Here is a 22,761-nt window from a genome sequence, read left to right as displayed (position 1 = left end):
GGGGAGAAACTGCTTTGCAAGGTGGAGCTAAAGCAGATCGCGGAGCCAGTCACAAGCTAGTGGAAATAAAGTTTTCTTTACCTCCATATCCTGCAAGAGAGAGGTGTCCTCGGGGCAATCTTTCTTCCCCACCCCTTGCCCTGTTATCTGTGGGAAAACTTCAGCCGAGCCAGAGCAGAATGGTGCCGCCGTGGAGAGGTGGAAGATCCCAGCTCCTGCTCAGCCTGAGCTGACAGAGCCCGGCGAGTGGCCCTGCACTACGAACAAGGAAGAAGGGCGGGTGGGTGAGAGGAAGGGAGGGAGGGAGGGGAGAGGAGGGGGAGGCAAGGCAATCAGGGTTTAAATTTAGACACAAATCTAAACAGATACTGTCCTTCCCGGAGTGTTGGGCTCGTGAGACAACAAGCAACGAGCTCTGCCTCCGCGCCCAAACTTGGGGACACCGCATGTGCATTTCCTCTCCTCTTTCCTCTCTCCCCCTTCCTATTTTCTATCACCTTATCTTCCCCTTCCACCCCCCCGTTTTGTCTCAGTTTCTCTCCACTGCTTGCAGCTCCTGCTCTGGTATCTCTGCTCCGATCTCTTTGCTGTCCCCACTTCCCTGTCCAAATCTGCAGGGTCTCTTGCTTGTTTATTTGTGAGGAGAGATTCCCTTTTCTTCTAACTACAGCTTTCCTTTCTCTTCCTTGTTTTCAGTAATTTCACTCTGTCTTCAGAGAGGCAGAATAGGAGGAGAGCGAGGGTGATTAGTGGGCTTGAACAGAATTTAAGGCGTTGTCCTGGTGCGCGGCTAGGACTCTCAGGAAGGTCAGGATCTCCTGGGTGAACCCCCAGAGAGAAAACAGGGCGTAATTGTGGGCTCCAGCAGAGGGTCTCCACGTAAGGTTGTCACTGTCCAGCTGTAAAACAGGACCAGCTCTTTCCACCCTGAATTTGTGTCACACCACCAGATCAGAAAGTGCAGGTTGTTCTCCTCTCCCTTCGCAGGGATGGACAGATTTGTGCACTGGAAGCGAGAAGTTTCCGTGGTGGTAGAAAAACTGAGATGGGGAAAAACAAGCCTCCGGAATGTTTTGCTGCAGTTTCCCTTTCCATTCTGATCACGGTGTTGTAAACCGGACATCTCTTTTAGCAACTGTTTGCATATGCTCCTTCTCAAAGAATTTCAGTCCCCACCTCTTGAGAGCGGGGTGGTGCAGAGGAATTTGGAAACGCTCCCTTTGTCTTCTGCTGGCTTCCCTGCCTTGAGTGCAGCTGCAAAGTGACACAATGTCGTATCGTCATTTTGGCACGATACCTTGGGGGCAGAAGAGAGTTAAAACATATTTTCTGGAAGGGATGCATACTTCTCCTTTGCAGTGTTTCACAAGTCCCTGCTGGCTGTGGCTGAGAACACTCCAGCAAGGATTTAAATGTGAGCATCATGATATCCCAGCTCACTGTTACTGATGGTTGTTCTTCCAGCGTAGTTAACTGTTGCTGTCCTGCATGCTGTGGGACTCCTCTGGAATTTGCAGATTTAAATCATGATCTCATTATTTCCCAGATTCAATATACAATATACAATAGTCACTCTGTCCGTAGCCAAAAGAATGATAGGCTGAGTTGCTGCAATCTGGAGATTGGGCAAGAGAAGTAATTAATCTTCTGTTGTTGAAATACTAGATTAGATGAAACCCCTCTGCTGTAAGCAACCAGAAGATGCTGCTACTGTAGATAAAATAAAATAGAAATATGAAAATGAAACTACTACTTGTTTGGAAATGCTATTGATTTCTTCAAGTCCTGACAATGGCACATTAGGAGAGGGAATAGAAACTGAACTGAGAAGTAGGGTGAGTCAGGGAGAGCAGGACTCTCCACTGCCCATGCTTTGCCTGCTGTGGGGACAGAAGGAGGATTTCAAGCTCAAGGATTTCACTGGACATGGATCACAAGTGTTGTTTTCAAGGTATCTGCCGTGTAACACACCGTCAAAGTAACACCTCCCATGACTGTTTCCTGCTGCTCAGGGTCTGTTTCAGTATTTTTTTTTCTGCTTTCAGGGGTTCTACTGTGCAGAGGAAACTGTTTGCTTAGGTGTACAGAAAAGGAAACTGCTAGGCAGAGGCAGTATCACTTCGCCCATACTAATAAACCAAAAGCAGTTGCAGCTGCCCCACCACAATTCTTCACTCCATCTATTTCTGCCTCCAAGTATCTTGCCACAAAACAAACCTTTTCTATCAGCTAGATTCCCAAATGCCATTGCTCTGGGCATGGTACACAGTACTCAGGGTACTTTTGCCATTTTGTCAGTAATTTTGACACTATGCTAAATGTGTCAATGCTAAATCTTCCTTCCTGAAGGAGCAAGGGGTGAATGCACAGAAATATGGTGTATGTTTTTCTCCAGACAGGAAGACATGAGGTGTGGATTTGTTCTCCTCTTTCTTGTTTCTGGACTGAAAACCACTAGAAAATCTGAAAAAAAACCCCACATGCTTTAACTGCAAGAACATCATAACAAACCTTAATAAGGGAAGTTATACTGAGAAAATGGATGTTTTACATGATGTGTACATGCAAGTATTTGAGGTATCTTCGAGTATGACTCTTTGCATCCCTCTGTATATCTCTGCTTACAGACCTGGGATGTAGCAGTGTCTATGAGACTAACTTGTTCTTACATCCAAAAAAAAGTTCCACATCTGTTCTGCTCCGGAGGAAAAGAAGTATAGTCATCACTAATGCCATTAAAACAGGCTCCAGGGGGAAATTTCATTTGACTGAGAAAATGCTGTAATTGTGGCCCCCTGGATTTTGCAGCTTCCTGTCTGATTCTTTTCAAGACACGTGAGGCCAACACAGCAAGTTCGCTTCAGAAGAAATGACTGGCACTCCTGCTACAGGCAGCATGTGGGGGAGAGGTGCAAGGAACTCCTTCATCCTGGCATTCCTGCAAAACAGGTGGCGTAAGGGGTTCTGCCGTGCTCAGAAACACTGTGGGCAGCACTTGCTGGCCTCTTGGATTTTGGCTGCAGAGGATGGAATGTCCACAGGGTGCTCAGAGTGAGTCACAGAAAGGAGATGTAGCCACATCAGATGCAGATGACAGAGCTGTGCTTTATTCAAAAACCAGTTAGTTAAAAGAGCTTTGGAGGGCATCTGAAACTTTGTCTGCGGCATTTGTGTCCGTGCAGTTATCTCATTTGGGTGTGTCTGCCTAGCTGCCAAATCTGGGAAGGTATGTTTGTCAGGGTGGTGGGTGAGCAAAGGGTGGAGGGAGCTGTGGGTTCCTGCTAGACAGACTGCAATTCTGTGCTTTGTTAAGACATTTGTTGAGAGTTTTAGGAGAGCTCACCTGTCAGTGCCAGTATCTGAGGTTGTTCTGTCCACCTCTCTGCCTGGCCTTGGCTGCTGTTACCCATGTCATTTCCCAGAATTTCACACCTCTAACCAGCAGCTGTTACTATATTGGGCTTTTGCCCTCCTGAAAATGGGGTGTCAACCCTTCCTGTTCACACTCAAGCAACTCGATTCTCAACTGAAAAAAAAGGGGGGACAAGGTAACCACTGAGAAAACATTTGCATTTCAAAGATCAATCAACCCTAAAAGCCAGCATCCTGTTTTGGGTTGGCTTTATACATCAGGTCTGACACTGGCAGCCCAACAGGAAGCGAACGTGAGCAGCGTTTTTCTACGGGAAACTCGCTTTTTGAACCCACCATTCCGCTGAGCGTTCTCCGAGGCGTCGGCCCGTGCCCCTCAGCACTAAACCAACGCTGTGGATGCTGAGCCTCAGCCTCCTCTTCAGGGACTTATCAGCAGGAAATGAACTCAGCTGGAACGCTTTGTACCATTGACATTTTAGTGCTCGGGTCCTGCAGCTGCAGCGAAGCACGTCTGAGAGCAAAAAACACAAACTCACTCACACGCACACGTGCCAGCACCCACACGGACACAGGGACCGGCGTGCCAGGCTCTCTGCACCCCTGGGAACTGATGTCAGTGGGAAAGTCCCGTTAAAGGGAATTCAAGGGAAGGACATGGCTGTAAAGTGGCTCTCACTAAGCTGAGTTGGAATTGTGTTTTTCGTTTTCGAGACTAACTGAAAGATTGAATCATTTCACGTGTTCCTGACTGTCAGATGGCACCTGACCTCTAACATCATGGTTCAGACTAATCAGGCTTCTTAATTAAGGCTTTGTAATTGCCAGGCTCTGGGCAAAAGCCTGTCCCTAAGCAGAGTAAAGTTAGGGGAATGCTGTGGCATTTCACCTGGCACAGGGAGCATTTCACCTCATAATAGTGAGATCACACTGAGGTGGATCACCCTGGCCCCACCAGGGGCTGGTGGGTGGTGTTCAGATAACTGCTGTCATCTCTTGCAGCACCTGAATGTCTTTGGAGAGCTCTTCTTTCACTGCTGATCTGCTTCACTTCAGAGAGCAAACTGAGCCGGGGTATTAAGAGGCACGGATGCATCCCCTTGTACTCATGTAGTGGTGGGACAAATATTATCAGCATGAGCCACTGACAGCTTGCTTGCAGACTGAACAATTCCTCTGTAGTTACTGGTTTCAGTACATGGGGCTTAATATAAACCAACAAAACCAGTCTGAACATGGGTGCTGACACAATTCTGGGTATATGTGCTGGTTTTGATTACACTCTTCTCAGGCCAGTCCTACTGCCCATCTCTCAGTGTCCTAGAAAGCAGCATCACAAGCAGCGGCCCTGGCCAGCAGCTTCCTCAGCGTGCAGCCCAACCTCTGACTGAACAAGATTTTCTGACTGAAAATGGAACAACACTTCTGGTCCCTAACAGGTTATGCACAGAGGAAGCTTGCCTTGCCACTGCCTGTGTGGTGGCTGTTAAAAAAGTAAGAGGACTTATGGCTGAACACCAGGCCAGTGCTATAATAACTTTACATATTTTCTAAAAAATACACTGAGGAAAGAGTCACAAGCTAAATTTCCAACCAAGGTAATTCAAGAAGTTTGAGGGTGAGAACAAATAAATGTCTTATGCACAAGCATGCAACACCTCTCTGTGCTCAGCAAAGGTCTGTGTTGTGTGCCACTTCGTAGCAGCAGCAGAGCTGCGTTGCTCAGCAGGGCTGGTATCTCCTCAGGAGAGTATCTAACCAACGTTTTTAGAAACAATTTGCATGGTGGGTCTCATGTGGCACCAAGCACTGGCACTTCAGAGCACTGAGTACTTCAGCGTTTGCCAGAGCTGACTCACAGGTCAGTCTCTTCTGTCAAAGGCACCGGCAAGTGGCTTTAATCACCCCTGCAAGTGACTTTAATCACCCTGGCTGTCATTTGGATGGGGAGAGCGGGCCTGGCTCTGGAATCAAGCGCTGCACACAGCGAGACTGCCCAGCCCCCGAGTGTTATCTGGACACAGAAAGGTTTCTGTTCACGGACAGACTGCATGACCTAGACAGGAAGCCTGGACCAGCACACAGCCAGGCTGTGTCTGAAGAGAAACCGTGCCCAGCCCATCCAGCAACCAGGCTGTCTACAGAGACAGCTGGCTCCGGGAAAACCAGCTCTGAAGAAACATGACACAAGCCAAGATGGAGACCTTGCCCACACTTTCTGACTAAAATACGCCTTCTCCAGGGACACAGCCTGAAGCCCATCACATACAAAACACACTGAAATTAAGATTGTTCCATGAACTCAACCTTGGAGTAAGTAAACATGGCTCAATTTATGGTGAGATATTACTGTCTATTTACTGTTTCTTAAATGCAGTGAAGCACGAGTTGAAAAGGAGAACTAGTGCCTAGCAACACTTTCTTGACCCTGTTATGCAAGGATGCTGAGAGCCCCTAGATGTATTGCAGCAGAACAGAGAATCCTTCTCCTTTCTCTGAGATCCAGCTGAGGAAGTGAGAGAGCCTGGAGATTTACTTCAGATAACTCATCATTTCAGAGCAAGCTGAAAGATTTACAGACCTTACCCTGACCAAGGAGGTTCACTCCACACTACCCATCCAAGAAATAAGGGGCCAAAACTAGCCCCCTTCGTTCAGTGCATCTTCTTTCCTTTCTACCCTTTCTTTTTTTACCCTGTGGCACAAGTTGTTACCCCCAGATAGGCAGGCTCTTCTCTCATAACTCACTTCTTCCCTCCCTCTGGTTGTCTCCTCAGCACTCTGCCCTGAAATATCACTTGTCCTGTGCCACACACAAGTTCAGCCACCTACCTGAGCTGAGTGGCTGCACATCAGGGGTTTAGAGCATCCTTTTTTTCTTTTTCCTATGAAAATTTCGGTTTCTCCTGAGCATCTCCAGGAGAAGGCAGGAGCAGAAGGTTCCACGTGTCCTGGAGAAGAGGCAGGGATCTCTGCCCATGCTCTGCAGACAAGGGGAATACTGGAGGGAAAATTATTTTGTTCTGCCTGTACAGGACAGCAGATAAATAGTAGGGGATGGATGGGTGGTTGTTTTCCTTGCTGAGTTCAGCCCAACAGGATGATCCATCTGGCCTGCTATAATCTGGGGGTTCTGTGGGGCACCTGGGGCAGATGGTGGTCACAGGGCAAGTTAATTTGGGTTTCTCAGTGCTACATTGTGGTTTACACAGTGTGGACATACTTGGATCCAGGTGGAAATATGAAACTCCACCATCTTTCAGGGCAAGTTGAATCAAGTCTCAGTATTACCCCAGTTAAAAACATCTCTTTGTACAAATCTTTGTAAGGTTACTGAGCACAAAGTGATGGATAAAATAAGGTAGCTCAGTGTTTACTTGGGTAAATAATGCTTGGAAGAGCCTTCAGTGGATGGTGGAATGGTGTTCAACTAACAAAACCAAGCCTTGTAGCAGCAAGGGCTTTGACATACACCCTGCAGCACGGTGCAAGAGGTAACACCTGAGCTCTGCCTAATGGCAAATCATCCTGTAGGCTTTGCAGACCAAAACAGATAGACCCTGCTGCTGTGATTAAAGGACAAGCTTTTCCCAAGGGCAGTCTGGGCCCCAAACACTTGTGGTGACACCAAACCAGCCTTTGAGACTGATTTAGCAGCAGGCAGGGATAGTGGGGCCGATGCTGCCATCCCTTGGATTGTAGAATGACAGAACCATTATGGTTGGGAAAGACCTTTAGGATCACCAAGTCCACCTGCTAACCCAGCACGCCGTGCTTACCATTAAAGCATGTCCTCAAGTGACATATCCACGCGTTTTTTGGACACTTCCAGGATGTGACAGACTTCCCCAGGCAGACAAAGCAGGGATGATGCCAGCGGACGGCTGCTGCCGGGCACCGCGCCATGGCCTATCCCGGGTCACTCAGACCCCACAGAACGGGCCAGCTCCGAGCCGGGGGGTGCCGGAGGGGGGGACGGGTTCGGGTCCAGCTGCCCCGGACCGCCCGCACAGGCGGGAGCCGCCGGGACACGGCGGGAACATCGCCGGGGACATCGCCGGGAGCCGCGTCCCGCCAGCACCGCCCACAGGCCGGCGGGAGCGCTGCCACCACCTTCCCTTCTTCCTTCCCCCGGTGGGCGCGGGGAGCCGCTCCTGGTGCTCCACGGAAACCGAATTGTCAGGGAATTCTGTGGGCCGCCGTCAGCGCGGTGAGGTTCGACAAGGCCAACAATGGCATCCTGGCCTGGAGCAGGAATAGCGTGGCCGGCAGGAGCAGGGCAGGGATTATCCCTCTGTGCTCGGCACTGGCGAGGCCCCTCGAGTCCTGTGCTCAGTTTTGGGCCCCTAAGTTCAAGAAAGGCACTGAGGGGCTGGAGCGAGTCCAGAGAAGGGAAGGATCTGGAGCACAGGTCCGATGAGAAGCCAGTGAGGGAGCTGGGGGTGTTCAGCCTGGAGAACAGGAGGCTCAGGGGGGACCTCATCGCTCTTTACAACTCCCTGAAAGGAGCCAGGTGAGGTTTGGCCTCATCTCCCAGGGATGAGGGGAAATGACCTCAGGCTGTGCCACGGGAGGTTCAGGTTGGACATCAGGAGGAATTTCTTCACAGGAGGAGTGATTAGACATTGGAGCGAGCTGCTCATCGGAGGCGTTGGAGTCACCGTCCCTGGAGGTGGTCAAGGAAAGGCTGGCTGTGTCACCCGGTGCCGTGGTTTGGGTCCCTCGGTAGTGCGGGGTCACAGCTTGCACTCGCTGATTTTGGGGTCTTTTCCAGCGATTCGGTGACGCAGAGCAGAGCTCCCATTGGCTGCCGGTGACTGCGCCCCCTCCCGAGGCCGCGCTCTCGGGCTTGTTTACAACGGCTGCGCGCCTCGACCCACCCTCAGCGCGTCTCACTGGCTGAGGAGCGCGGGCCTCTCAAGCCTATTGGCTGGCAGCGGGCGGGCTGGCTCGTCACTCTCGAGGCTGCCCCTCATTGGCTCGGGACAGCGGGCAGCGCTGCTCCCATTGGCGAGGCACGGCGGGGCCCCGCCCCTCCCGGCGCGGTGCGGGGGCTGAGCGGGTGGGCCCGGCAGTCGGTGGCGGGCACCGTGCCGGCTGTGATGGCTCTGTCCGCGGCTGTGCGGGGAGCGACGTCCGTGTCCTCAGCTGGCCGGGGAGCGATGGCGCGGCTGCTGCTTCTGTGCGCCGCGTCGGGGCTGCTGCTGGCGGCCGTCGCGGCCATCCCGCCGCCCGAGGAGGCGGCGCGCATGGCGCGCTACGTCCTGCACAGCTGCGACTGGGGCGCGCTGGCCACGCTGTCGGCGCAGGAGGGACTGCGCGGCCGCCCCTTCGCCAACATCTTCTCCATCAGCGACGGCCCGCCCGGGCCCTGCGGCGGCAGCGGCGTGCCCTACCTGTACCTGACCGACATGGAGATCTCCGTGCAGGACCTGGAGGTGAGCGGGAGCGGCCGGGCGGGGGAAGGCGGTGTCACTGCGCGGGCACCGCGGGTGTGAACAGTGAGCCCACGAAGGACACTTAGAGAAGCACCCAGGTTACTCCCGCAGCGTCTGTTCGGCTGGGTTACCTGCGCTTTTTCATCTCACCGGCAAGTGGTGATTGCAGGGCAGCGTGACAGCGCTGGTTTACAGAGCCACGGAATTGTTTGGGCTGGAAGGAACCTCTGGAGATCATCCAGCCCAGCCCCCTGCCAAGGTAGAATCACCTCGGGCAGGCGGCACAGCAACATGTCCAGGTGGTGTTTAAATCTCTCCAGAGAGGGAGAATCCATGCCCTCCCTGGGCAGCTGTTCCAGTGCTCTGCCACCCTCAGCGTAAAATTCTTCCTCATGTTCAGCTGAAACTTTCTGTGTTTTAGTTTATGGCTGTTCCTTGGATGTCAGCCCTGGGGACAATTATTAGCCCTTGAGCAGCTAATCACGGGCAGTGCTGTCTGTGGTGACACTCAGTAGGCCTCCTGAGGAATTCCTGCTGATCGTGGTGTTGAGAAAAGGCAGTGTGCCAGACAGAGGAAGTGTCTGCAGCTTCCAGAAGCACTGAGCAAAGAAATGAGGCGCCATGGAATACTAAAACAGAGGAAACTTCACACAAAAGATGTCAAAAGGGCTGGAAATTGTCAGTGTGGGACTTAAGTAAAGATAATTCCTTCTTACAGACTGCTGAAGGAATAGTAATTAAATCTCTGGAGCTTACCATAAAGAGAAGCACACAGCAAAAGGCAGCATTGGCATACTGAGACTCTGAGCGTGTAATTGGCCTTGTCCCAGATCTTTTGTAGGCAAGAGTTTGCTAAAAACTTAAGGAACCTAGTATATGTATGCCTCCTTTATTAGTTTTTTTTGTTTGCTTTAGTAACTGTTACAACATTAGTAAAACTCAAAATAATGCTAATTTTCAGACTTCGTTTTATCATTTTTTGTTTGTTCCCTGTCAGGTTTTAGTTTGTTGCCTTAAAATAGTTTAATTATGTACCTAAGCACCGTAGAGAGCCTATTTTATCCTGCCTAATACCTCCCTGTCCACCCCCGGTATGTTATTTCAGAGTAACAGAAAACGCACGGTACAAACTGCTAATGAATATTTCCTGTAAGGCTCCTCAACAGGTCTATTTTGCTGCTTCAGGGCAGAAACTCTTGACATATGATAGTGACGTGCAAGGGAGACGGTGCCGAATAATCATGAGTCAGCTTTTTCGGAGTTAAGCAACTTCCTATCTCTCAAGCGGTTGCTCCTGTTTCGCGAGGTCACCGGTAGTGTTCAAGTGACTTTGAGGGGTTTCTCTTGGACATGAGCACTTGTAATGAAACCTCTCAAAGCAGAGGAACTTCCCTTACTGGGAGATAATGACCCTTAGTGTGTGACATTCTGCAGTCCTGTTTGGCACCAGTGGTTTTCAAGCTATGGCCATCAAATTACTTTTTAGAAAAACAATCAGATACAGGTTCGTTAATTCTTCAAGTTAGGTGTTTCACTTAAATGCACAGGATTTTTAAAAAACCTAACTTCTAAAATTCACTTTGAATGTCGAAAGAGCTGTTTGGGGGAGCCAGGAGGCTGTTTTGAAGAGATGAGTTGTTTGCTTTTGTTGTAAGTAATTTTATCAACAGTCGTGAAGCTCAGTTGGTTGCCTTCTCAGTAGCACTTTGTCCTTCCACCAGAATTAACTTGAAGAAGTTCGTTGTATGACCTTGTCTTCTCTACTGTCCTTTGTGTCTGTAAATTGTAATATATCATCATTTGCATGTGAAATAGGTAGGCTGAATTCAGAGTTTCAAGGAGTGTTGTTCTGTGATGTTTCCGTTTTATGCTAACAAGCTTCAGCACACTTCTCAACTGGGCTTAATTCCAGATTCACAGCTCATCCAAGGAGCCTTTCAGATGTAGCTAGGAAAAGGTGATGACAGCTCTGTTCTTTTTGCCAGTATTACTGAGCTGAATAAAGTACCAAGAGCTGAATGAAATACCAAGAGCTGAAAATGTGGTGGGTATGACATTTCTTTCACATAAGAAAAGTAAGTGTAAACATCTTATTTCTTGCATTTCAGGTCAATTCAAATGCCTCCTTGACCGTGTCTTTGGCACAGACTCCTTACTGCAGGAAGCACAGATATGATCCCCAGAACCCCCTCTGTGCCCACATAATCTTCGTTGGGAGCATTGTAAAGGTAAGCAGCTGAAAGCTGACACTGGGCAAGGTTGTGTGCATCAAATAGAATTGTTCAGTGGAGGGAGAAGAGAAAGGTGAGAAATTCTGTGCAAAAGCACATGCTGAGGTGTTCTGTGCTGTGACACCCAAAGGCCAGCCCGTAGTTTGTGTGAGGAAAATGAAGTTGCCACTTGATTTTTGCAGGGGCTTTGTTGACATGCCTGTAGCCAGGAATCTGGGGGGACAGAAAGGCAGGAAATCTCCCTCATTCCTGTAGATGTGTTCTGAAACTAAGAAGTCTAAGGCCGTTATTTTGGAAAAACCTTCACACTTCATTCACATCTCTCTTGCTCAGTTAAATTCTTTGGTTCATGCAGTGTGACATGCCTGCTTCTGAAACTCTGCTGAAGTAAATACTAACCTGAGCTACAAAGCTGCAGTTACTAGAGACAAAAAGTGTCCATTTTATGATCTGGTGGCATTGCTGCCTGGGCAGTGTTCTTTTGTGCACCAGTACTTTGGTGTCTCGTAGGAGGAATTGAGAACGGCGTGTGTTAATCATTGAAGATCCTAATCCCATTATTGGGGAAAATGATTGAGGATGAGAACTAGTCACCACTACTCTCTCTTACATTATAGTCTCAATTCTTATTTGTTGTTTTCACAGCTGTGGTATTTATACATTGCACTCAGCAATCTTTCAGTTGCATTTCTGAGTTTCTCATTAATAAAGGAGTTGGTTTTATTTAGGTGGTTCTCCTACTGTACCCAGAGCTCTAAATCGTTGATTTAACCTTTTAAACATGTGCACTTTGTACACAAGTGCTGTCACACTTTTCAGCTTCCCTTCTCTATAGATTCTGTCACACCATCCTGTTTGGGGGTGTGGGTGTATGTTTTCAAATGTCTGAGCACATCTTGTTTTGTTTCTGTCAGTTTGAATGAGCAGGTGCAGAGGAGGTAAAATTCCAGCTAAGACATCACATTTTAATAATTCACCTAGAATCCATACTTTTCTGTTTTGTGATTTGTTGAAAGATTTATTCTTATGTTGATGAAATACTTTCTTGCTCATGCTAACTTTAAAAGTAGCCTTTTGATTTAATGTTAAAATCCACTACTTTGGAATTACTGTCTGTCTCACAGAGTTGTACACCACACTGAAGATGAGTGGACTCAGCCACAGTAATGAGCCCCTTGGGACAAGACATGGCTGAACTGAAAAAAGCACACTGCAGTCAGCAGTGGTTTTTTTTAGCTAAAATTTATCTTTGCATGACTATCTTCCTGTAATATTTTCCTGTTTTTTTTGTTTAGGTGAATGATTCAGAAGCAGGCGTAGCAAAAAAAGCATTATTCAGTCGCCACCCTGAAATGGAAAGTTGGCCCAAGGACCATAATTGGTTCTTTGCCAAATTCAACATCACCAATATTTGGGTCCTGGACTACTTTGGTGGATTGAAAATTGTGACACCAGAAGAGTATTACAGTGTCAAGCCTTAGTAAGTACTGAAGTTTTTCATGCCTAATTCTCATTATATTTCAAACCTGTAAAACTTCTAGTTGTTAACAGGGAGGAGTGACTCCTGTAGAGTGGGCACAGTCACTGTCCTCTGTTCGAATTAATTGCAAGACAGATGACGTTTTGGTCTAATAACTAAAAGTAATGAGACTATTCAGCATTTCTGAAGCTGTATTAATGGGATTGCAGCAATATTGCTAGTATTTTCAAAAGAAAATTGCTGTTGAATCTGTCATTACAATATTGAAGTATAGAGAAATTGTGTTCTCTTGTTTACATAAAACTAAGTGTTCAGAACTTTCAAATCTATTTCAGCACAGTCATCATGAATTATGCGTTCATTTCACTTTTATTCTTACTCCCTGTAGGTGGAAGATGATCCTTGGTGATGCTGGCATGGAAATGAATTACTTCGGCTTTTTCGTGAAAGATTTATTTTTTCTATGTACTGTAGAGCTGAATTAATAATATGATGAATCAAACACCTTGCATTGTTAATGAGCATGTATTACCCTGATGAAGTAGATTTAACTTCTCACTAACTTGAATCCTCTCACACTGAAAAACCTTTGTGCAGAAGCAGTAACTACATTTTTTTCATTGGAATTTGGAAAGGTGTCTGACAAGTGTGCATTCAGAAATATTGTGGTTACTGGGATCTAAATTATTAGTCCAGTTCTAAAGCTTTGAGTGCCTTAGTTAAATAATATTTTTCTGAGCACTTTCCAATATTATTTTATTTTTAATACCAGTTTAGTTTAGAACTTTTTGGTGAAGTCCTGCAGGATGGCTCAGCTGACTCAGCTCAGTGGAATGGAAAGCATTGCCTGTATTACAATGGCAAATGGTGTGCTGAGTTCCCAAATCCTGTTAAGAATTTTCTTTGCATGCTGATAAAGTCACTTGTTTGAGCCATTTTTCTGTTTTGCTGCCTATATTGAATGTGCTGTAGAATACAGTTGTGTTTGTGCCAACTGTACCTATACCTCAAGATAAATTCGTGGTAATTCCTTAGCTGATTATGTGCCCTGACTCTGTAATAGAAGCACGTCAGGAGTACCTAAAATATCCAACTTCAGAAAAGTAGTGGCTTGTAAATTCAGTGAGGATGTTGTGAAGGGTGTTTTCTGATTAGGATTCTGAAATCCTCAGCTTTGTTAGTCTGATCAAGTGGCAGTGTATCAGCTTTAATTACCCTCAACAGCAGAACTGAGCAGATTTTGGGGTTTGGAAGCCTTACGTAGCAATTTGGGATTAGTAACCCAAAAGTGAAAAAGAAGCAATACACTATGACACAAATGATTCGTGATTTGTAGGGAATGAAAATTAATGAAAGGTGTGCTTAATTAATTCTGTGTTAAAGTAAGTTGCACACAACCACAAAAAACATCTTTTTACATCCTCTCCAACTGCTGTGTGCTGAGTTCACAAACACTAAAAAGTGTTTATGAACAAATAAGTTGATTTTACAGTAAGCAAACATTACCTAGTTGACATAAAGAATTTAGACTCCTTAGAGGAGGTTGATATATAGAACAGTGGGATTTCTCATGTAAAATCCCTATATCTTAATGTTGTTGTTACATCACTCCTTTTCTTGAATACTGGGATGATTTGTGAAAGTATTTTTTATGTAACTTATTCAGATTTCTTTCTCTATAAGGGGAAGGAAGGTACTTGGTACTATTCTGCTGCTCTGTTCTACTGTTCTAAAACTAATTTAGGATCGAAAAACCTTACAATATAGAAACAATTTATGCTGAATAGGAAACAGTGGTATTTAATATGAAATTGAAAAGTATTTTTATAAAAGGTATGACAGTTGTGAACACTCAAATGAATCTCTCTCACGGACTCAATCCTTTCTGGGAGGACACCTGAATGCATTACATGTCACCCTGTGACTTCTGATGTGTGACACTGATGATGCTGGGCTTTTGTTAAAATTAAAATATTTTTTTGACAAGTGGTGTCAAGCATTATTTATTACATGTCCAAGAATTATCCTCTCCTTCCTCTCTTTCATACAAGCACTGTCTTCTCAGTATTCTTGTTTTACTGTTGCTGCGATGTCTTTCATTCTTGCTGGAATAAATGATGAAGCATCCCTACTTACACCTACCTTCCCCTCCTTGGATTAAATCAGTGTCTTTGTACTTCACATTCTTTCCTGCATCTAATGCTGTGTGTGAAATGGAGAATTGGGAAGACAAATGCCATCGTTCCACGCATCCCCAACTTCCTTTTTCCACCAGATGCTTCTGCACCCCCAGATTCCTCCCTAGTGGGGCAGGCTGGGAAGCAGGGAAGGTCTTGACATTGCATGAACAATAAAACATTCATGTGTTATCGAGGCTGTTTTAAGTACAAATTCAAAACATAGCCCCAAGCAAGCTAAGAAAGGAAAGCCCCAACCACAAAACCCAAACCTCCATCCCAGCCAAAACCAGTACACCACCTTCAAAAGTATTGCTTTTGTTTGAGGGTTTGGTACAGAATAAGGATGGCTTTGGTTTTGGTTTTCTTGTCCTTTTAGTACCAATTTCCAAGTATTTTCTGTTTGGAAGTAAAAGGGTGGTTTTTGGTAACAATAAGATCATAAACCAGTTTAGTAATACTACTGCTATAATTTTAGATCATCCAAATCTTTTCACATTTGAAATTTGGGAGGACCTCAGCCAGATGATTTTGGGAGAGTGGTGAACAGCAGAATGGTTAAGCTACATCTACAGACCTGGATTTGAGGGTTGGTCAGAGAAGAACTCTGGAGTTCTGTCTGTGCATCTCACTGAACATTTGTTGTGTTTTTGTATGTTGTAGTGGAATGTAAGGCAGTTCAGGTTATTTGCCTTTTCCCTTAGTAATAGGTGTGGAAATGTTTATATCATCAACCCAAGAGTCATCAGCTGGTCCTATTTTCCCTCACCGTTTTTCCCTGTGCTTCATTCCGTTCAGCTCATTTGGGAATTTGTTTGTGAGCTTATTTCCTTTTTTTCCTGATATCCAGGAGTAATGCTGTGGCTTAGAAGAGGCTGAGTATAGTCAATTGATACAGCTGTAAGCAATGAATCATTGTTTTGAGTGCTGTGTGTATCCTCTACCACAGCATGCTTGAAGCACCTGAGCATATTCTCAACAGCAATGAAGTCAGCCTCCATACCTGGGAGGTACCTGCATCCACGGGAATTTGATACAGGATGTTTGTTAGCTGGGAATCTAATAAGGGTAATCACAACCTGTCATGTTCTTCCTTCTACTGATCTTGCTCATGGATGTATTTGTGTTTCTACTTCTTGATTTTCAATTTCTTTCTTGTGTTTTAAATGTCAGACTTGTGCCTAGTAGGCTCTTGCAGCACGCTGCCATCATTACACAATAGATCTCAAATATATTGGGTATTCATTTAATCCTTTATTCAGTTCTCTCCTTCGCTGTTTAACGTTGTGCCTGTGACCGTCACAATAAAATAGAGGTAGCTCAATCAGAGTATCAGACTAACACAAAAAGTATTAATCATAACTTAATGGATTAATTTGTTTTCAAAAGGTTTTTCCTGAGCAAAAACATTGAATCGAGATAAAAAAATCCCATAAACTGATATATTGTTGTTGACCACAAGAGGGTGCCATAGACTTACACTCGGGCTGGAGTGTTAAATGTTTAATACTTAAAAGTGGTTATTGAATTCATCATAACTCAAAGATGCTGGAAAAGCAAACGACGGGGGCATAATACGAACAAATTCTTTTTCTACAGTGCTTTACATTATGAATGCTTCCCTCCATAAACACAGCAGCCTGCTGGCTGCAAAAAAAAAGGAGCATTCATCATTTTTTTGTGTTTTGTAATCATTTTGTGCTATGGAGAGCTCAGAAGTAATATCCATGAAAATGATTTAAAGGTTTTTAAATTAAGTAAGTCTAGTAAAGGAAATGGAGACAGGTATAGAATGCCTCGGAACATTGGCTGGGAGCAGCTAGCTCCAGCCTCAACAGTGTTTATTTCTGTCAAATCCAGGGAGAGGGGGTTCATTAGCGTGACCATGCTTTGGCCTAGGCTTACTGTGAGCTGAATTAAACCACTTGACTCTGATTTGTAATTTCCAACAGCTAATTAATCTTGGGCTCTTCAAGTGCCCCCAGGCTGCTCTCCAGTGGTTTGGGCTGCCCTGATGATGTGCAGGTGTTTGGGTGATGAGGGAGAGCTGGGAAAAGCCTAAAGCTTCCCGTTCTCCCATGAGGGCTGTGTTAGAGCTTTGGCTCTTCTTGCTTGCTCAGTTCTACTGTCTCGGTCTCAAACCTGACTTGAGCGTGGCTGCTCCTGGTTGCCGTCACCCAGCCTCTGTTCTTGTCCGGGTACTGTGGGACTACTTATTTTGGGGTTGAGGCTACTACCCTGCCATCCCTGCCAGCTCCTCTGCTTGGGTGGAGCAGTCGTTGGTCCTCCCCAATAATTGTATTTTCCATGCTGGGGAGTTCAGTGTTTAAGTTTCTCATGCAAGCCCCTTGGAGTTGCTCCCATGGATTTTTGACTTAAAAACTTAGGTGTCTAGAGGTTTCCTCAGAATTTCTGAGTTGAATTGTCATGTAAGAAGATTAGGCTGCAAGACTCATTAATTCTGGGTGTAGTGGTCAATGTTCTTCACAGCCTGGTTTTCTGTGGAAGCACAGCTTAGGTAACATGTCTGGGTAGTTGCCTTTGTCAAATTTGTTTTTATTCTGTTGGATTCAGATTTGAAATGGGAAGTCTGACCTTGAAGCCACCAAGCTCCTATAAATATCACGACAGCTGTGAGCTTGGCACAGGAAACAAAACCCAGTTCGTGTATATTAAAGGTACAAAAGTCCTCTGTTTTGAAAATTAGAGTTTCATTAGTTGTGCTGCTTGTGGAGCCAGAGTCTTCTTGGTTGAGTGTGACCAGGTCTGCAGTTAGTATCAACAGGGTGAAATTCTGTATTGTTTAGGGGATGGTAGGTTTTGTCAAAGAAACTGATAGCTGTAATGAGTTTTCTAAATTATTTTTTTCTCTAGCTCTTAATATCCTGCATAAAAAAGGTTTAAAAATTCCCCAGTACTATTTGCTTCTGATTCCTGCAGCTGCTAAGCTTAGTTTTGAGTAGAATTTCTCAAGTTTAAACAAAAGAGAGGCCACATTTATGGTGGGGGGCCCAACAGCTGCTGTGGGTCTTGTTGAAAGAGGAGAGTATGTAAGCGTGTATATTTATGTGAAAACAGTGAAGATAATTTGTATTTCTGTAATGTTTTTATGCCAATGGAACCTGTTAAACATCTTCCACTATTGACAAATAACTGTTTCTAGATTGAAAGGTAGCAATTGTTTAGGGATAAGAAAGAGAAATAGTTGCACAAACCCTGCATTGTATAAGAAGACTGCACACTTATTCCCTGTTGTCATTTAGCCAAAACCAGTTGCCTAATCAAGCATGAATTGGATTTTTGATTTGTTTTAAATGCTTACCTTAATTTCAGTTAATTTTTTCCTCAGGTGAGCATTAGAAACATGCAAAAGAGTTGTGTGTTGGTGTGAAGAGGGAGGAGAATAAAGGAAATGAAGGTACTTGTCACAGACCTTAAAATGTGGCTTCACAGTATTTTTATACTCATAAAGGGCATAACTTGATAAGTTATATTCTGTACAGCCACGCAAGAAAATACTGAAGGTGCTCTATAATTAAAAAGAACATTTCCAGAATGTGTGTAGTGATAAAGTCACAGAATTTTCCTACATATGCTGCAATGTAATTGGGGAAATTCACCTGTAATTAACAGGTGAAAGTGTTGATGATGCCAGAGAGAGTAGCTTGAGTAGCCTAAAAGAAAAGAAACATTGCTCTTCCTCCTTAAAATATGACATAAAGCAGTGGTCTCTTGAGTGCATTAACAACAACAAAAAAATCCAGAGCAGATCATAAAGGCTTCACCAGGGAGGGAAAAATTGGACATTACAGATTCAGTAGTCTCAAAATTGAGCATTCAGAGGGTGTATTTTAACTTTCTACTAACAACTCCTTTATAGGTTTCCACAACCCCTGTTGCACTGAAAATTTTAAGACCATAGCAGGAAGAGGCAACTCCCAGTCGCAAAAATCCCTGAAATAATGAATAGAAATTTGTTTTTGCGCTGCATCAGGGCCTGTTTATAATCTCCTGTAGGAAACATGCACTCATGGCCGTGTTTGTCTTTGTGGTACTGCACAGGTGTCCCTTTTTGTGTTTGGTTTTTTTTTTTTTATTTGTTGCATGTGTCAGGGTTTCTATTTGCTCAATGCAGCTGTGAGGAGTAGTGACAGTCAAGTGGGTTTTCCTTGGAAAAGTAGTATTCTCATACACAAAGGGGAGCAGTTGTAGCAAGATCAACTTCTCTGTCTCCCTGTTGGGAGCTGCAAAGCAAGACCTGTAGTTAGACGCTGTCTTCTTTCCAGCTCTCCATTTGCTGGCAAAAGTGCAGGGCAGGCACTAATCCTCTTGGAATGCAGCCATTACCACTAAATAAGTATTAATTGCTGCATTCCAAGGGGATTAGCACAGTTGAGCCCAATTATAGCAAATCGAAGCTACACTGTAAGGCACTACAGTGCATTGAAATGCAGTGAAGCAGTGTAGGACTGTCAGTCTGCAACATTTTATCAATAAAAATTGTGGGCTTACATGCTATAAACAGCAGACCATTTCTTTTCAGTGTATTAGTCTCCTGTCTGAATGACATGCCTGGCTGGAGGCTACAGCTTGCTCACCAGTGAAAATTGTTGCTTTTTTTAACACCCATTATCTTTGTGTGAACATCTCCAAAAATGTTTTTAATACTTGTTGAGTTAGTTACGGCACTGCAAGTGTCACTCCCTGCTGGATCAGGGGCAAGGCTCTGCAGTCTGCCTGGATTCTCACATCTCTAAAGTTGGCCAGCTCCTCCACCAGGTGATGGAGGAATTAATTTTGCCTGCGAGTGCTAACTGTATCAAATAGGCTTAGGAGAGCTCCTGATAACCGACCTGTTCTCAATCCCAGCAGTCTGCAGTGATGATTACAGGCATATCTCTGTGGTAGCAATACAGGAGCCAGAGGGCAGTGTGTAGTTATATTTTTTTTTAATCCTCAGCTTGACTGTGGTGTGGGTTTGTTTTTTTAGTTTTCATTTATTTCCTGTTAAAACTGCAAACCCTGCTGCTTTTTTTTTTTTTTATAGTACAGTCAAAGCATAACCAGTAAGCGTGAAAAGGGAATGCTTCTGGGGATGAATCAGCCCCTTGCATTAGAGCTGTTCCAGGATTTTTTGTGTCCAGAGAAAGGATGGCATATGGATGCACAGAACCAGCTGAATGTATGCCTTGCCTATTTTATGAAAGATCTTATCCTTACAGATAATGAGCTGCACCTTAACCAGCATTAAACACACTGAGTTGTACTTGGGGACCACTTCAGTTCCCTGACCCATTCTGTTTCAGGAACCACAGATCAAATACCGCAGTCTTCCCAGTGCAGGTAATTCTTGAAAATGTACTTTCCTCCACCCATATGTTTAGATGAAGAGTCGAATTTAGTCGAGAGCTTTTCTTAACACAGCAGGAAGGGTTTTATATTTCCGCTGTGGCCTTGTCTGTATTGAGAAAAATTGCTGCTGGTTCAGCTGAACAAGGGTTGGCATTCATTTCTAGTCCAGGGTTAACAAAGTCCTTACAACCTGACTGAAGTGAGTAAACTGAAACATCAGTATGGTTTTAACTGTTGTAGAAATGCATTTGCAAGATTGGCCAATGCACAATGTGGGCAGGAGGCGCTGAAGTTTTTTCAGTGCTGTGTAGCTCCTAAAGATGCAAAGACTAGAAGGCTGAAAAGAAGGTGATACTCTAAGCAAATCATTCCTCGTGGTAGAACTGCAAGCCTTATGAACAGAGGAAAGCTTTTTCCTAGAGAAGAGACCACTTCCCCTTTATCTTTTCCTGTACTACTTGTCTGCATGTGATTTGCATCTCCTGTGCCATGCTTGTTGTGAGAATAACTCCTAATACAAGCATGAGAGCTCTTCTGTATACTTTGATTATACCTGGATAATGATAAGCTCGCCTTAGTTCAAAAGCTGAGGGATAGGGAGGTGAGAATTTCTAGGGGCACTGTCATGCAAAGCCTTTTTCTGACTCTACCCACACTTCCAACTGAAGTCCATATACTCTGTTTCTCTGACCTTTCCCTATCTAGACATCAAAACACACTGGCCCAACTGCTGTTCTCCCAGTGTGCCTACTGTTGCCATTAATCTCCCTTTCTTACACAGCTCTTCATTTCTTTTCCTTACCTTTGGCCTCAACTCTTTATTCAAAGTGATAATTTGCTGGCTTTCTGCCAGAGGGAGAAGCTATGATCAATAACAGGAGGAGACAGGGGTCAGTGGAATAGTGATGAGCAGTGCCATCTGCTTCTCTGGAAACACCGTTACCCAAAAATATCAATAACTAGGATGATGATATTTTAGCTTTTGGATAAGGCATCAGTGAGATTTAGGCAGCCAGCAGTGAGAGCAGGGATCTTTTTCTGCTCACTAATTCCTTGTTTCAGCCAATCTTCTGGCACACAGAGAAGTGGACAGAAAGGACTTTATCCAGCTTGCATTGGAATATAGAACATGTACCTGAGCACAGCCTTTTCTGGGACTAATGACACCTCTTTCAGGTTCAGTGCATGGCAGCTCTCCTGGGCTGCTTTCTGCCTGTGGTGAGTCAGAGCCCATCTCCAGCCTTTCGTTGGAGCTTTTGGGGTAGAAGAGCCACAAAGAAAGCCCTCCCCAGGGCTGGGAGAGAGCAGAGGCTCAGCAGCACTGTCCAGGTATCACAGAAGGATATGCTGCACTATTACACCTGGTGCTAGACTACTGTTAGTGTCTAGTAATTTTGGTATTGACTGGCACAATATGTAATAATTATTAAATTAAAGGAAGAGACTGCTTTATCCATATGTTAGCCTTCATTACTCCAGACAGCAAGGTGATTAATTTCTTCCAAGAACTTCAATTTACTTTGCCTTCAAAAGACTATAAATCCTTACTTTTTGTGTGCAGCATAACTCTCATTCCGCCATACTTTGGGAAATTGTTATCACCAGTTTCCGTACCTCCTGGGGATGCGCATTCCTCTTTCTTTTCTAAGAATTAGAAACAGGAGGAAAAAAAATGATGCATTGAGATGCTTTTACTTCCTCCTAGCCTAAGCTCTGATCCTCAAGTGCTTTAGTAGTATTACTGTTGTAAACATTAAATACTCAGTGATCTGTTGAGCCAGATGTATTTTGATGGGAGTGAGGCCGAGTTTTAGGCCTTAGGGTTCATCTAAGCTATATTTTCAAGCTTTTCTAATTCACAGTTGTCTAAAATGAACTTTTCTTTTTTATTTTATTAATAAAAACGTGAAAATTTTTATTTGCCCATATTTAAAAATAGCACAATAATGTGAGATTTCTTACAAAGGGGGAGTTAAAAAGGAATACTATATCCTTACCAGTTTAGCCAGCTATATTGTTCAAGAGTGACTATAACTTACAGTTTTAAATTTCTATTTATGCCCTGTGCTGCTCTGGGAATAGTTGCATAGATCCCTTTTGAGGTCAGGTCAAATTTGACACCAGAAAAAGCAACCAGCAGCTGCTGAGTGGGGATGATCTAGGAACCATCAGACAAAGTGGAAAAAACCCCAACTCACTGAAAACCATCTTGCAGAGAGGAAAAGGATGAATAACAGCACCAAAGGAAACCCCAAACATCAATACCAAGAAGGCAAACCCCAGCCCTCAGAGGCTGTGAAGGCAGAGGAAGCCGGCAGGTGGACTCCAAAAGCCCTCATAGGAGGTGAGCCGCTTCCTGTGGTGGCTGCACATGAGCACAGCCCGTGGAGGAGCCTCTTCTCCTTCTCTCCCGTGGCCTCCACACCCAGCACTGTCCGGCCGGGCGAGATGAAGTGGAGGAGGATCGGGATCCTTGCCACCCTGCAGCTCCCAGCCACAGGTAAGGCGGGCTTTGGGTTTGCGAGGAGTTATCGTAAGGCTTTTTTGAGAAAAGGGTGCGATGTTTCTGTGGCGGATTCACCACCATTTTGGTAGCAGGAGGGTGTCTGTGTGAGCACCTCAGCCACGTCTGTCCTCCTGTGAAGGAGGAGCGGGACCTGCTGTGTTGACCTGGCCTGGGGTAAAGAGCCCCTCTGGAAGGCTGGGGTAGG

At 45.1% G+C, this 22,761-nt stretch overlaps 3 protein-coding genes across 9 annotated transcripts in view; 2 read left to right on the top strand and 1 right to left on the bottom strand.

Annotated features, from left to right (window-relative positions):
- RCSD1 (RCSD domain containing 1) overlaps positions 1-7,762 on the bottom strand; it is a 37,335-nt gene extending 29,573 nt beyond the window's left edge. For 2 of the 6 annotated variants that reach the window (XM_042038059.1, XM_042038062.1), the window contains exon 1: positions 82-452. In XM_042038059.1, the coding sequence (XP_041893993.1) occupies positions 82-87 (6 nt within the window). In that variant the 5' untranslated portion in view covers positions 88-452. Of the gene's footprint in view, positions 1-81; positions 453-6,204; positions 6,998-7,151 lie in introns of those variants that run through there. The other 4 variants (XM_042038056.1, XM_042038057.1, XM_042038060.1 and 1 more) reach the window with 4 other exon arrangements.
- Positions 7,763-8,406: 644 nt separating this feature from the next.
- Positions 8,407-12,522, top strand: CREG1 (cellular repressor of E1A stimulated genes 1). Its single transcript, XM_042038054.1, has 3 exons — positions 8,407-8,810; positions 10,919-11,038; positions 12,337-12,522. The coding sequence occupies exons 1-3, from the start codon at positions 8,475-8,477 to the stop codon at positions 12,520-12,522; spliced, it is 642 nt and encodes a 213-aa protein (XP_041893988.1). The 5' UTR covers positions 8,407-8,474.
- Positions 12,523-22,043: 9,521 nt separating this feature from the next.
- CD247 (CD247 molecule) overlaps positions 22,044-22,761 on the top strand; it is a 51,770-nt gene continuing 51,052 nt past the window's right edge. Inside the window, exon 1 of one of the 2 annotated variants that reach the window (XM_042038052.1) lies at positions 22,044-22,550. In XM_042038052.1, the coding sequence (XP_041893986.1) occupies positions 22,277-22,550 (274 nt within the window). In that variant the 5' untranslated portion in view covers positions 22,044-22,276. The remainder of the gene's footprint in view (positions 22,551-22,761) is intronic. The other variant, XM_042038053.1, reaches the window with a different exon arrangement.

Source organism: Corvus kubaryi, unplaced genomic scaffold (assembly GCF_017639235.1).
Source record: "Corvus kubaryi isolate FWS band 111438036 unplaced genomic scaffold, C.kubaryi_AGA036_p1.0 37391, whole genome shotgun sequence".
NCBI classification, from domain to species: Eukaryota; Metazoa; Chordata; class Aves; order Passeriformes; family Corvidae; genus Corvus; species Corvus kubaryi.
Note: the sequence above shows the minus strand (reverse complement) of the source record. Positions and strands in the feature narration are given on the sequence as shown.